Raw genomic sequence first — 12,408 nt, 5'->3', positions numbered from 1 at the left:
CTCTGCAGCTCCCGCCTGCCCGTCCCTTCCAGCTCAGGGGCGCCAGGGGGAAATGTGCCCTTCCTACGAGCTTGAAGAGCATCTTGGCTCGAGGAGCCGGGAAGGGGTCACCAGGGCATCGGAGGAAAACCGTCTTCACCCAGCCGAGGCTGGTTGGTTCACCTGGGGACTAGAGACCCCAAGCGAGTCCCCCGCCAGGCCGCGGAGGCTCTGCAAACCTCCCGAGGTGGTGTATTTTTACTCAGGAATACGACACGCACAGGTATCTTTCCGGGTGAGGGGGTGCAGAATTTTTGTGAGGGTCCAAAGCATTCCCAGAGCAGGAGGGGCTTCCCCACCTCACAGCTAACGGCAGAGCTTTCCAGCTGCGCGCCCTGAAATCCCTCGGCCCGAAGCGGATGGGGCTTCTCATGCCTCCCTCCCGCAGCAGTGACCCCAGCTCCCTGGACCCCACAGCCGCCTCCTCCGCCCTCCTCCGCCCCGCCCTCCTGCCGCGCTGATCCTGAGGCCCCCACCTCAACACTGGTGCGGGGCGGGGGGGCCACTAAAGGTCAAGTCCCTAGAACTCAGAGGTCACAGTCAAGAGAGCACATGCTCTCCCGCTGTCCTTGGAGAGCTTACTAAACTGTGGGCACACAGAGGGGAGGGCTTTTGCTAAATGCTTCAGAAATAAAGCTCTCCAGCCTTGCTATTTTTAACGCCGCGGTTTATATTCTTAGCTGCTGCGTGGGAGGGATGGGAAAGAGAGAAACAGGGAGGAAGGAAGGGACCCGTCGGCACTGCCGTCCCCCAGCCCGTGGAGAGGGGATTTCACGGCAGCGGACGGGGCTCAGGCAGGCTCACACCCCAAGCCCAGGCCTGCTGCTCTCTTGGCCTTGCTCTAGGTGGGAAAGACGCGGCCAGCGGGTCTGGGGAACGAGGATGGGAAACTGTGGCCCCGGCCCCACCCCAGTCCCCTCTGCTCTGTCTGCTCCGTCCCTCCTGGACTCCTCCGGCTCAGCTTCCTGCCCGGGCTTTCCTGGCTGTCTCCCCGAGGCCCATTCTGGAGCCCTGCTAGGTGCCCCACTCTCGCCCCACCCCCACCGTGGAGATTCTCTGTCCTCGTCAAACCGGTAGCTTTCCGGGCACGCAGGGGCCCATCCTGGCAGGGAAGCCCCGTGTGGCCCACGGGCGGAAATACGGGATTTGGACTTCGCTGCCGGCCCCCAGACCGCATCTCCCCAGATGCCCCCCTGTGCAGACAAGTGGTGCAGGCTGGAGGCCCCTCCCTCCCCACACACCACGGGGCCTCCACTCGCCACGCACTCACCTTTGAAGCGGCCGGTCGCCGTCTTCCACAGGAGGCAGCCGTCGTGGATGAGCCTGCGTCGCAGGAGCTCCTCCCGGCCGAACGGGCCCTTGCCGGGCACCGGGGCCTGCGCCCGCGGGTCCATGCGGTGGTAGATCTCCTGCAGGCGGGCCCCCTTCTCCAGCTCGTGCACATCCTGGTCCACGTTGGACAGCAGCTCCTTCACCAGCCCCAGGGCCGTGGTCAGGTCCTGGCGTTCCTCCTCGGGCCCTGCGCGGGGGCAGCATGAGGCGCAGCCAGTTGGTGCCCCTCCCGCCCCGTCCTGGGTCACCGGGAGTGCCCCGCCCTCACCGTGGGAGTGCTGCAGGATGCGGCTGATGAGCACCGGGTACTTGGTGACGCGCTGGGTCACCAGCAGGATGCACTCCTGCACCCCATGCCGCTTCAGCACCGCGGACCGCGTCACCTTCTGCAAGGGCACAGGCGGGGCTCAGGGCTGGTGCGCGCGGGGAGGGGGTCCAAGAACATGCCCTTGGAGCCCAAGCACCGGTGCCCTCCCATGGCCTTAGGTGACTGTGCCTGGGAATGGGGAGCGCACCCCCTGGGTTGAGGATGAGGACCAACCAGACCAAGGAGTGAACAGGGATTATCGCTGGCGGAGGAGGGGGTTATCACTGACACACGCCACAGGGGCTGGTGGGAACCGGCTGAGCCAGCAGCAGCGCGCCATGGCCCCCAGAATGGGCAGGCGGGGTTCGGGCCATGGGGTCGGCTGGCAGCGCCAGGTCCGCTCACCCGGATGAACTGCTGGAACCGCTTGTCGCGCGCGCACAGCTCCTTGTAGAGCTTTAAGGCCTTGGTGTGGCGGCTGCAGAACTCCGAGTAGGTCTTCCGCATCTGCTCGGCGCTGGGACCTGAGAACTAGAGGGCAGGGGCGGGGGGGGGTGGGCAGGCCAGCTCAGCGGGTCCCACAAAGCCACGGCCTAGTCCCTGGCCTAGTCCCCAGCCTTGCTCCGGCCTCCTGCCCGCTGGCTCCCGGCGGCGGCGGCCCTGCCCACCTGGTTGATGAGCAGGTCACCCAAGCGGTGGATGACGAAGTTGCGGGTGCTGCCGGGGCACAGGGACTGGCGGCGGCGTTCCAGCAACTGGCTGAGGAAGCGCGTGTGGATGTCGCTAAGCTCGTCCACGCAGGGGAACAGCCCCTGCACCACGCCGGGCTCGAGCTGCAGCTCCTCCAGCATGCCGGCGCGGAACAGCCGTGTCATGATCTTCAGCGTCCGCACATGGTGCAGCTCCGTCTGGATGAGCTCTGCGGGGTGACGGCTCATCGGACCCCGCACCTAGGCCAGGCCGCACGGGCAGGGCCCAGGCTGGGGACCGCAGGCCTGGTGGGAGGTTTCCCAGGCCCCCTCCACGGTGACATTCCGCACTGGCATGGTATGAGTGTTCCTTTAACTACGTTTTCCCTTTAGGCCTTGCCATCTCAGGCCGTAAGCTGTTTGGGGCAAGAGCCATGGGTCCCCAGCGTGGCGCCAGGGGTGGCACCGGACGGCGGCAAAGGAGGAGAACCGGCTCGAAGGAAGGAGTAAAGATGGGGCCTGGGAGCCCCAGAGCCCCCAAAGGCAATGCGGGGCTGGAGGCAAGGGTCGGGGGGCTGTGGGCTAACAGGCCCCTGGGGGGGACCACCGGCTGGAGGAAGGTCGTGGACAAGCCCTGGTCAGCGGGAGGAGCCTGGCGGCCTGGGCTCACCGTAGATGACGTCCTGCTGCTTCATCACCTCCTTCTTCTGCTGCTGCAGAAAGCCGCTGTCCACGGCCAAGCTCCACGAGTCGGCTGCGAAGTCCCTCTCGTCCGTCTCAAAGTCACTCATCAGCTCGCTGTAGATCACCTCTGCACCTGGACGTCAGCAGGGCCCACGCTGAGCCCGACCCCCCTCGCTGGGCCCCGCCCCCCGCAGGCCTTCCCCGGGCCGGCCGTCACCTTCGTCGATGAGGGACTCCACGGACAGGGTCCGGTTCCGCATGTTGAGGGAGTCCGTGGACTGGGACAGGATCCGCCGCAGCCCCAGGGGGGACTCTTCGTTGAAGTGTCTGAGGGGACAGGGTCTACGTCACCCCGACTCGGGGGATGGATGGGGAACCGGGGCTGGGGTCTGAGGGGAAGGCAGCCGGAGTCCTCCTTCCCGGTCTATGGCCCCGAGCTCAGGGCCGGGAGGGACCGCCCTTGCAGGCCTCCAGGTGACCACTTCCACCCTCCACGCCCCCGCCCGGCTGTCCCTTCCCCAAGCAGGGGCGTACCCGGCGATGTTGGTGGTAGAGACACTCTTGGCCAGCGACAAGGAGGAGCGGCCGCGGCGGGAACCGAGCAGGGATTGCCGGAAGCTGTCCGAGGGGTAAATGGCAGAGCTCGGCCGCTCCCGGGGGGTAGCTGCAGGGGGACAGGAGCAGCCGAACGTCATCACTGCTGCTTCCCGGAATCCGGACCTCCCAGGTTCGTGGACTAGAAATGAGGCCTCCTCCGCCACCCCATCCCCAGCCTGGCCCCCAGTCTGGGAAAGGTTGGGGGACACCTGGGCACTATTCCTAACATATGTCCTGGCTCATCTCGTCCCCGAAAGAAGCCTACAAGCACACTGAGGCTCACGAGGTCAGGGGACTCGTCCAGGGGTGCTCAGCGGAGCAGGGACCGGACCCTGCTCTTTCTATGGCACCAGTTGTCTGACTGGCGCTGGGCGGCCCCCAGCAACGCTCCCGAGTGCGCCACCTGTGCTCAGACAACCAGCCAACCTGAGCCTCCCCCCACCCCGTGAGACTCCTGCCCTGCCCCTCAGCCTGAGAGGCTAGACATCCCTACTGGGCCACCGCCCACGTCCAACCGTCCAACCGAGGGGAGTGACTGTGGGGGGCAGCAGAGCCCGCAGGCTGAGAGAGGCCTGGGGTCCCATGGAGGGGGATTCTGCACGGGGTGTCCTGTGTGCCCCCACGACTCACTCTTACTGCGAAGGGAGACAGACTGCAAGGCAGTGTTGTTCTTCAACAGGGCGGCTTTCTGTTGCTGTGGGACAGAGTGAAAGAGAGACACGGGGGACAGCTGTCACCAAGGGTCACCCCCACAGGAGGTGGGGGTGGAGCTGGTGGAGGTGGGGGGCAGGAGCTGGGTGCTGGCCCCACGGGGCACAGTGATCCCGGGCATGAGGGACACCGAGCCCAGAGCCAGGGCTGCGTCCAGAGCAGCAGGCTGGCCACGCGGGGCCCAGGGCCTGGAGCGCAGGGTGCGGGCTGCCCCGCAGTGAGCACAGGGGAGGAGTGAACAGAAAGGGCGGGCACACGACCCTCTCCCCAGCCCGCGGCCCTCCAGCTCACCTTCTGTTTGACCTTGGTGCAGTTGGCGAGCGTGTCTTTACAGCGGTTGTGGATGGTCACATTGCAGGCTGGGGGGCGGGGCAGAGAGGGTGAGGGGTGGCCGAGGGGGCGCATGCCTGCATCCAGACACCTGGCTCCCTCCCCCCACTGCCCCCAGCCACACAGTTGCGGATGCCCCAGCCTTCCAGTGACCCGACACTCCCCACACCTCCTCCTCCCCCTTCCTTCCAGCAGGAAAGCAGGCGAGCGGCCCAGGTGGCCACCCCGACCCAAAGGTGACCTGCAGGGTGGCCCAGGAGGGAAGAAGGGGTTCTGGCTGCCAGAGACGAGCTCAAGGAGCACAGGGGTGGCTGAGAGTGACAGATGGGAGCGGACGCCCACGGGACAGAACCAGGCACGGAGCAGCTGGGGTGGGGGCCAGGGGCAGGGGGCGGCTTGCACCCCCAGAGCTCCCAGCACGTGGCCCATGTTTACTTGATCCTAACAACCCTTTGGGGGAGAGTCAAGGATTGTCATTTCACAGAGAGGGGCCCGCCACCCGGAGAGGTCAGAGCCCCCAGCCAGAGCTCAGGCAGCCAGTGGCACAGTCAGGACTGAAACCCCGGCCTGGTTGTGTTCTGAGGCCAGGCTGCTGCTACTGTGCTCCGCGTGTGCCCATGAACCGTGGCCAGGCCCAAGCAATTCACAGGCTGCTGGCCCTGGTGCCAGAGCGGGGACAGACCCTGTCTCGCCCCCCCCGGTGTCAGAGCGGGGACAGACCCTGTCTCGCCCACCCCCCCGGTGCCAGGGCAGGGACAGACCCTGTCTTGCCCCCCCCCCAGAGCGGCCCCCTTCCCCATGGTTCCTCTCTGACCCCCACCTTCCCCCCACGTCCAGGCCCAGGGAACCCACGGTCACCACACTCTGTCTGCCATGGAGCAGGAGAGGAAACGTGGCTGGGCCCTGGCAGTGGGACCGCTGGCTGTCCCTGTCCCCAGCGTGCCTCTGCCCTCTCCTGCTCCCTCTGCCGTGTCCAACAACACAGGAAACTGTGGCTCCCGCAGACAATACCCAGCAGCAGGCTCACTTCCACAAATACAGGGCAAGCGGGGTGGGGTGGGGGAGGGCAGGAGGGGGCTGGGGCCGCCCCACTCCCCTAGAGCTCCCTTCTTCTACCCCAGCACCCAGTGTCTCTGGATCAAACCTCCGCTTTCCACCTGCTCTCAAAATAGCGCTTGCCGCCTGCTTCCCCGGTTCCCCTGGCAACAAGCTTCCCGATGGGGAACTCTGTCAGGTCTCGGGGGATCGGGACTGGGGGTTCCCTCCTCAACCTCCTAACTCCGAGATGGCTCTCCAGCTGCACAGGGACCGAGAGCTGGAGCCCCAGGCCTGCCATCAGCAGCTTGGACACCCGGCAGTGCCCCGGCCAGAAGCAGCTGGGCCTTAAACTAGGGGGGAAGGAGCCTTCTGTGCAGGCATCCCGGCACCCTGGGGAAGGCCGAGTGCCCCGGACTGCCTCAGATGCGGGCGAAGGTTGGGAGTTCTGACCTCTATCCCCCAACACACCCTCTCCTGCTGCTTTCCCTTTCTCACGCTCTATCCGGTCGCGCTGGAAATCTGAGACACGGGCCCTGACCCTGTCCTCTACTTCAGACTGCAGGGGGGAAAAATTTCAGGCTCCACCCGGCCAAGAGAAAGGGAGGGGAAAGGGGACCCCCGAGTCCTGACCTTGCAGATCTGCCCCGGAAGACAGGCAGAAGCAGGTGCAAGACTGTGGCCAGCCACCTCCCCACCCCCCAGCCCCCACTCTGCCCAGCTCCCCACACAGCAGGACATTCCTGATCCTTCTCCAAACAGTTCCCCGAACCCTCAGCAGCTGCTCGGAGAGCCAGGGGACACCCGGGGGACGCCCAGTGGACAACAGCTGCAAGGGCGGCCCCCCAGCCTCCCCTCTCCCAACTCCCACAGCCCTGCTTGCACCCCGCGGAGGGAGGCAGGGGGGGCGAGGGGTCAGGCATGCGGCCCAGGGCCCCACTGGGGCTCCGAGAGAGTGACCCTACGGATCCAGGGCAGAAAGGACAGAGCGCAAGGTGAGGGTCAGCAGGCAGAGTCAGATCCAGGCAACTTACTGGGGCAGATGAGGGCCTCCTTGGCCGTGATGCTCTTGTTACAGGCATAGCACATGGTCATGCCCGAGACCGAGATGGTGGTGAAGAGATGCCCGTTGGTGTAGCGGGCGTCCTTGGCTTCCTTCATCTTCTCCTTCTCCCGGGCCTGTGCGAGGGGCAGAGAGACAGGCAGTGAGGCTGATGGCACCAGGCGCCCAGAGACGGGCGGAGGGCAGAGACCAGGGAGCGATGCTGCAAAGACACCACTTCCCCAAGAAGGGCCCGCCGCAGGGCGCCAGAGGCCGCCGACCATCTGGGAGGGCCCGGGCTGGCCCTGAGGGGCCCAGCCGCTCCTGACCTACCTGGCCCCGGCGGCTAGGCTGCCTCCTGTGGCCGCTCATGGCCCCAGCGGCTCGGAGGCCCGCGTCCTCCTGCACCTCCCCCTGTACCTCTCAGAGCGCCCCCGGCTGCTGCGGTGCGAGGCGCGCTCTCCTCCGAGCTGGGGGAGATGCGCAGAGAGCAGGGGAGAGCGGCCAAGCAGAGGGTGCCAGCTCACCAGCGCTCCCGATCTAGGGGAGTTGGCTGCTCTGATAACCATGACAACGGGGGCTGGAGCTGCGGGCTCCTCCGCCACAGCAGGGTGGGGGGGGAGGAGAGCCCCTCCAGAGCCTCTGTGGCCGTCCCCACCCCCGAGGCTGGACCCCAAACCACCAGGGCCCCCAGGCCGGAGCCTGGCTCTGGGCTCTTTGAGGAAGGAAACGCAGCCCACGGGTCTCCTTCCTTCCGGCAGGACGTCTGCTCCCCTCGGAAACCCACCTCCCCCTTCTGCTCACCAGGCTCCCACCGCAGTCCTTTCTGGCCTCTGCCCTCTGCCTGCTACACCCTTCTTCAGGCCCAGAGAGGCCGGGGTCCCCACCCCGACTGCCCCAGCAGCGGCAGGTCAAGTCATTTACCCCTTCTCTGTCCCCAAGAGGCTGTGTGGGACGCCTTTCTTCCCACCTATTATTCCGGGACCTTCCTCGGTCACCTCGGACCCCTGATGTCCCCACCCCCCAGGGCAGTGAACAGCACTGTGCTGTCAAGAACACTCCCCGCTCCCGAGACTTTTGAGCTTCCCAGGAACGGAGTGGGGTCCAGGTGGCTGACCTGAGAGCAGGCGCCCCAGGCTGGGGGACACTGGCTGGGGCCCTGCGAGAGCCCTAGGCTTGTGCCCAACTTGGCTCCCACCCCAGAGCAGCGGAGAGGCTGGCAGGGAAACACCGGGGCGGGCGAGGAGGGCTCTCTGCAGGGCTCTCTGCGCTCCGGGCAGAAAGGGGAAGTGTGCAGGAGCTGAGTCAACAGGGTAGGGGCCCGGAGGGCACTGGGCCACAGTGCCCTGAGGTCTCCGGGCCGGGGTCCCCTCTCCCCTGGCTCCATCTGCTGAGAGGCAGAGCCTGGGGGTCTGCATGTCTCTCCTCACTTGCATCACCTAGTTCTCCCCTCCTCCTCCTCTTCCTATTTCCTTCCTAGTCGCCTCCGCTCCCCTCAGCCTTCCCCTTCTCACCTCCTCCCCCAGTGGCTTCACTACAGCCCAGGCGGCCCCTCTCTCCCCCTTCCCCTCCCCCAAGACAGGTTAGGGAAGCCCGGCCTTCCAGCACCAGCCCCCAACCCTGGAGGCCTCCGTCCCACTCCAGCACCTATCAGACTAGAAAATTCTCCCTCTGGCCTAACTTCCATCTGTCTTGCTCCAAATTATAGCTCCTTGGAAGATCAAATCCTCCTCTGAATGACATGGGACCTCAATGACCAGGTCCCACGGTCTCTCCTGTCTAGCACCTCCAGGCTTCTCTAGGACACAAATGACGGAGCAGTCAGTGCGTCTGCACGGAAAGCAGCACACCCAGCCCACATGCAGGAGAACACATCTGGGTCGGGCTGACCCCCAGAAGGGGGTGCTGGGGATCGGCCCTGGCTGCCCCAGGTCCCCATTCCCACGCCCTCCGCCCTCCGGCCTCTGCCCTTGGGCCTCCTGGAGACTCACCTGGGAAAGAGGCGGGAGGAAGAGGGAGGGGACAGGGGCCAGAGCACGCAGTACCCCAGGCCCTTCCCTCCCTGGCATCGATGGCCCCAGAGGACCCTGGTGCTCTGGGCCCAGCCTCCCCTGCTCCCCACACTCAGCCTCTCTCCGAGGGACCCCCAGGCACATCCCAGCTCAGCTGCTGCCCGGCCCTGGCACTGCCTAGCACTATTGTCCTGGGCAGTGCGGCTGCCCAGCACCCGGCTGGGAGGGTGGAAGGGCACAGGGCTGGCCCCGGGGCGGGGGGGGGGCTGCTCCCGAGATGCAGTGAGTGGGCTTTGCTTGCTCTGTTTGGTTCTGTTCTACTGTCTTCCAGGCATTAAGATGGTCCCACTGGTCTCCTCTCTACCCGCCGACCCGCCGGACACAGCCCTTCAGCTCCACGCCCAGCCGTGCAGTGAGACACGGGCTATGATGGCCAAGCCCCCCTGGCCAGCCCCCGCACTCAGAGCCCCTTGCTGCCCGGCCAGCGTCCAGCCCTGGAGGCCATGAGGAGGTCGCTCCAAGCCCCTGGCCCGCAGCCCATACGGCAGGCAGTCAATGGCGCTTGAAGGGAAGGACAGATGGGTGGGAAGACAGATGGACGAGGGACACGGGGTCCCGGCAGCACCCTCGCCCTGGGCCATTAAAACCCACCCCGTCTCCCCATCTCGCTCCTCCTCCGCTTCCTTCGAGCTTAGGCCCTGCGGGGTTTCCTCTGGAGGCCAGAAGAGGCCAACCCAAGGCTTCCCTCCATTGTCCTTCTAGACCTTGGTCACACTGGGCGGGCAGAGAAATTCGGGCGAAGGGCCGAGGGCCCTGTAGCTCCGGGACAGCGGCACTCTGCCTCCCGTGTGACAGACGTGAAGAAGGCGACGCCAGAGCTCCCCGGGTGGGCAGCAGGGACACCAGAGCTCACCCTGAGGGCCCACGCCCATCGCAGCAAGGCCCAGGCGCTCTGCGGGGCCCGCTCCTCCGCCAGGGGCGAACGCACCACGGCCTCGGCTCACGGGGCTCAGAGTCACCCGTGATCCCTCTGCCCCTTCCCCAAGATGGGGAGGCCTCTGCGTTCCTGCTGGGGCGCACTGGGGCTGCACTGGGATTTGTCACCTGCGGCCCAGCGCCGACCAGCCGGGGCGCCCAGAAGGGCCCTGAGTCCTGGGGAGGAGCTCGGGGCCGGGAACTGGGGAGACAAGCGGGTCCCCGGGCTCAGGACAGCCTCAGCCGGGCTCTGCCCTCTGCACCGGCTTCCAGGAACAAGGCGATGGCAGCGGCCGGGGAGGAGGGGGCCCAACGGAGGCGCGAGCGCGAGCGCCAAAGCCAGAAACGAGAGGAAAAGCCCCGCGGAGCGCACAAAGGCGCTTCCTAAACACTCGCTGGATGAGCGAGGAGGAGCCCCAGACAACGCGGCAGGAGCGCGGCCCAAGCACCAGAGGGGGCCCCGGGCTACGGGGAGCGGAGACCCAGGCCTCCTGGCCCCCAGCCCGCCCCCTGCCCGGCCACACCTGTCGGGTCAGGAGAGAGAGGCGGAGGGGGGGGGAGGCGAACAGACGGCGCTTGTGCCGGCAAACAATGGCCGCCAGGCCTCCCTGCCCTCCTGGCACAGGGCAGGCGGCTGACTCGGGAGGGGGCAGCGGCCGCCCACACCGCCGCCCCCGGAGACACAAACAAACCAGAAGGGTCCGGCCAGCTCCTCCGGCCGTTCCTCTCACGGGCTCCAGGCGCCCTGACCAGTCTGCCCGCTCAGGCTCCGGCCGGCCCTCACACCGGAGACAGGAACTCAAAACGGAACTACTTCCAGAAAGCGGGAGCCCCTAAATCTGGTGACCACCGCTTGAAACAGTAACCCGGAGCGTCTGGGGACAGACAGACACAGCGCCCGACACACAGGTCCCAGGCACGCATGGGAGTCACACATTCACACCTGTCCCCTCCCCCATCCAAGGTCGGTCCCAGGGAAGCCAGGCCTGAGCTCAGGTCCCTGTCTCAGCCCTCTGCTGGGGGGTGGGGGGAGCCTTCTCCCACACAGTAACCCCCCCCACCTGCGGCACTCTGGAACTTGCCCCACCCTCGGCTCTGTCCCGAACATCATGACCTCCAGTACCTCTTCCTGTGCCCCTACAAGCTGCAACCTCCGAGGGACCCCCAATTCCTGCCAAACTTTCTGGCAAAACTGCCAGCCCCTCCCTGCTCACCCACCCCTCCCCCTGGCTCCGGCGCCTCTCCCAGCCCGGAGCCCGTCCCGCACACAAAGCCAGCCACCTCTCCTCGCTCAGAACAAAGAAAGCGCCTCTTCCTCTCTCCCACCCCACCTGCCCCGCACGCTCCAGTGCTGGGGTCCTGGAGACTCCACGGGGACCCCAGCCTCCCGGACCATCCTGGGGGCCCCTGCGCACTCCTCGACAGGAAAGGACCCTTTGTTCTGGGAGATATGAAGGTTAGGATTTGGCGGAGGAGCTGAAGAGCAGGGGGAAAGGCGCCGATGGGGTTTGGGCCCGGGAAGGAGCGGAGAGGAAGGGGTGACAAGACGAGAAGCGTGGGGAGGGGGTGGGGAGGGGCGCACAGTCCGCCTTGGTGAGGGTGGGGGGAGGGGGTACACTCCCGCCCAATTTCTCCTTCTCTAAGGAGGCTCCAGGGTGTCAGGCAAGGAAAGGGGCAGGGGTGTGGGCTCAGGGCTTGGTCTAACCCATCCTTCCAAATAGGTACCAGGGGAGACCATCTTCCTCAAACGATCTCATTTCCAACAGGCTCCCCTCCACTTCCCACCACAGTATAAAAAGAAAGGAGACAGCTGGTGTGCTGGGGGAGGGGGAGAGGGGATCCAGGGTTTGTTGGCCAAGCACCAACTCCCCCCCTCTGTAACCACAGCTTTCCGGAGGCGGCCCTCCCCTTCCGACCAACCCAAACCGACAGCCGCCCTCCTCCAGCCTCCTCCAGCGGTGCTTCTCCCTCAGATCCACCCACTCGGTCCCCCCAACCCCCCACTCCCCAAACCAGGGCCGGCCCCAGGACAGAAAGAGCCAAGCTTCGGGAGTCCTGGTCCCCCCATCACCAAAAAGACGAAGGCATGAGGACCCAGGTATCTGGCCCCCCAGCTCCTCCCCATGAAAAAAGACCCCAGTGTCTACCCTCAGAGCCCTTCTCCAGGTCTGCCCCCCACGGCTCCCTCTTGGCTTTCCTTTTTAGGGTGGAACCAAATTTCCGTGGCTTCAAAAAACCTCTCTGCCCCCACTGGCTCTACTCCAGGGTCTCAGCTCCAACGGCAGAAAAATAAACAGACTTTCAGGGCTGGGGCCTGGCCCGGGCAGGGGTGAGAGGAGTGGAGCCTGAGCCTAACGGGAGCCCTGCGGCCACCCCCTGCTCCAGCTCACTTCCTGTCTTAGGCCCTACTCAAATCCCGGGTTGCTTTCCTGTTGGCAGAAGCTCATCCCAGCCCCTGAAGGAGAAGTTCCAGGATGGAACCCCTCCTAACTCAGCCTCAAGACAGGCAGCCAGGCTAGGAGCTAGGAGGGAGGTGTGGGGAGGGCGCTCCACCATCTTCCTGGGCTCCCAAATACTGCCCCCTTTCCCAGAGAACAGCGCTGGTGACAAGCACAGACTGGGACCCGGGGCAGGACGCCGGGGTCAGAGGGAGGC

General features: G+C 66.0%; 1 protein-coding gene across 17 annotated transcripts in view; it reads right to left on the bottom strand.

The window, feature by feature from the left end:
* The window catches only part of ARHGEF2 (Rho/Rac guanine nucleotide exchange factor 2), a 38,350-nt gene that overhangs the window by 7,445 nt on the left and 18,497 nt on the right, over nucleotides 1–12,408 (bottom strand). For 13 of the 17 annotated variants that reach the window (XR_006608576.1, XM_045086754.1, XM_045086756.1 and 10 more), the window contains 10 exons: nucleotides 6,759–6,903; nucleotides 4,651–4,718; nucleotides 4,279–4,342; nucleotides 3,586–3,715; nucleotides 3,269–3,378; nucleotides 3,038–3,184; nucleotides 2,347–2,597; nucleotides 2,084–2,209; nucleotides 1,640–1,757; nucleotides 1,310–1,558 (listed from right to left, as the gene is read on the bottom strand). Coding sequence is in view for 16 of the 17 variants with exons in the window: in XM_045086754.1 (XP_044942689.1) it covers nucleotides 1,310–1,558; nucleotides 1,640–1,757; nucleotides 2,084–2,209; nucleotides 2,347–2,597; nucleotides 3,038–3,184; nucleotides 3,269–3,378; nucleotides 3,586–3,715; nucleotides 4,279–4,342; nucleotides 4,651–4,718; nucleotides 6,759–6,903 (1,408 nt within the window). In the remaining variant the exon portion in view is untranslated. Of the gene's footprint in view, nucleotides 1–1,309; nucleotides 1,559–1,639; nucleotides 1,758–2,083; nucleotides 2,210–2,346; nucleotides 2,598–3,037; nucleotides 3,185–3,268; nucleotides 3,379–3,585; nucleotides 3,716–4,278; nucleotides 4,343–4,650; nucleotides 4,719–6,758; nucleotides 6,904–7,099; nucleotides 7,849–12,408 lie in introns of those variants that run through there. The other 4 variants (XM_045086755.1, XM_045086759.1, XM_045086769.1 and 1 more) reach the window with 2 other exon arrangements.

The sequence above is a fragment of the Mustela putorius genome, unplaced genomic scaffold (genome assembly GCF_011764305.1).
Source record: "Mustela putorius furo isolate JIRA1106 unplaced genomic scaffold, ASM1176430v1.1 tig00000997_pilon_pilon_pilon, whole genome shotgun sequence".
NCBI lineage: Eukaryota > Metazoa > Chordata > Mammalia > Carnivora > Mustelidae > Mustela > Mustela putorius.
This window is presented reverse-complemented; position numbering and strand designations above follow the sequence as displayed.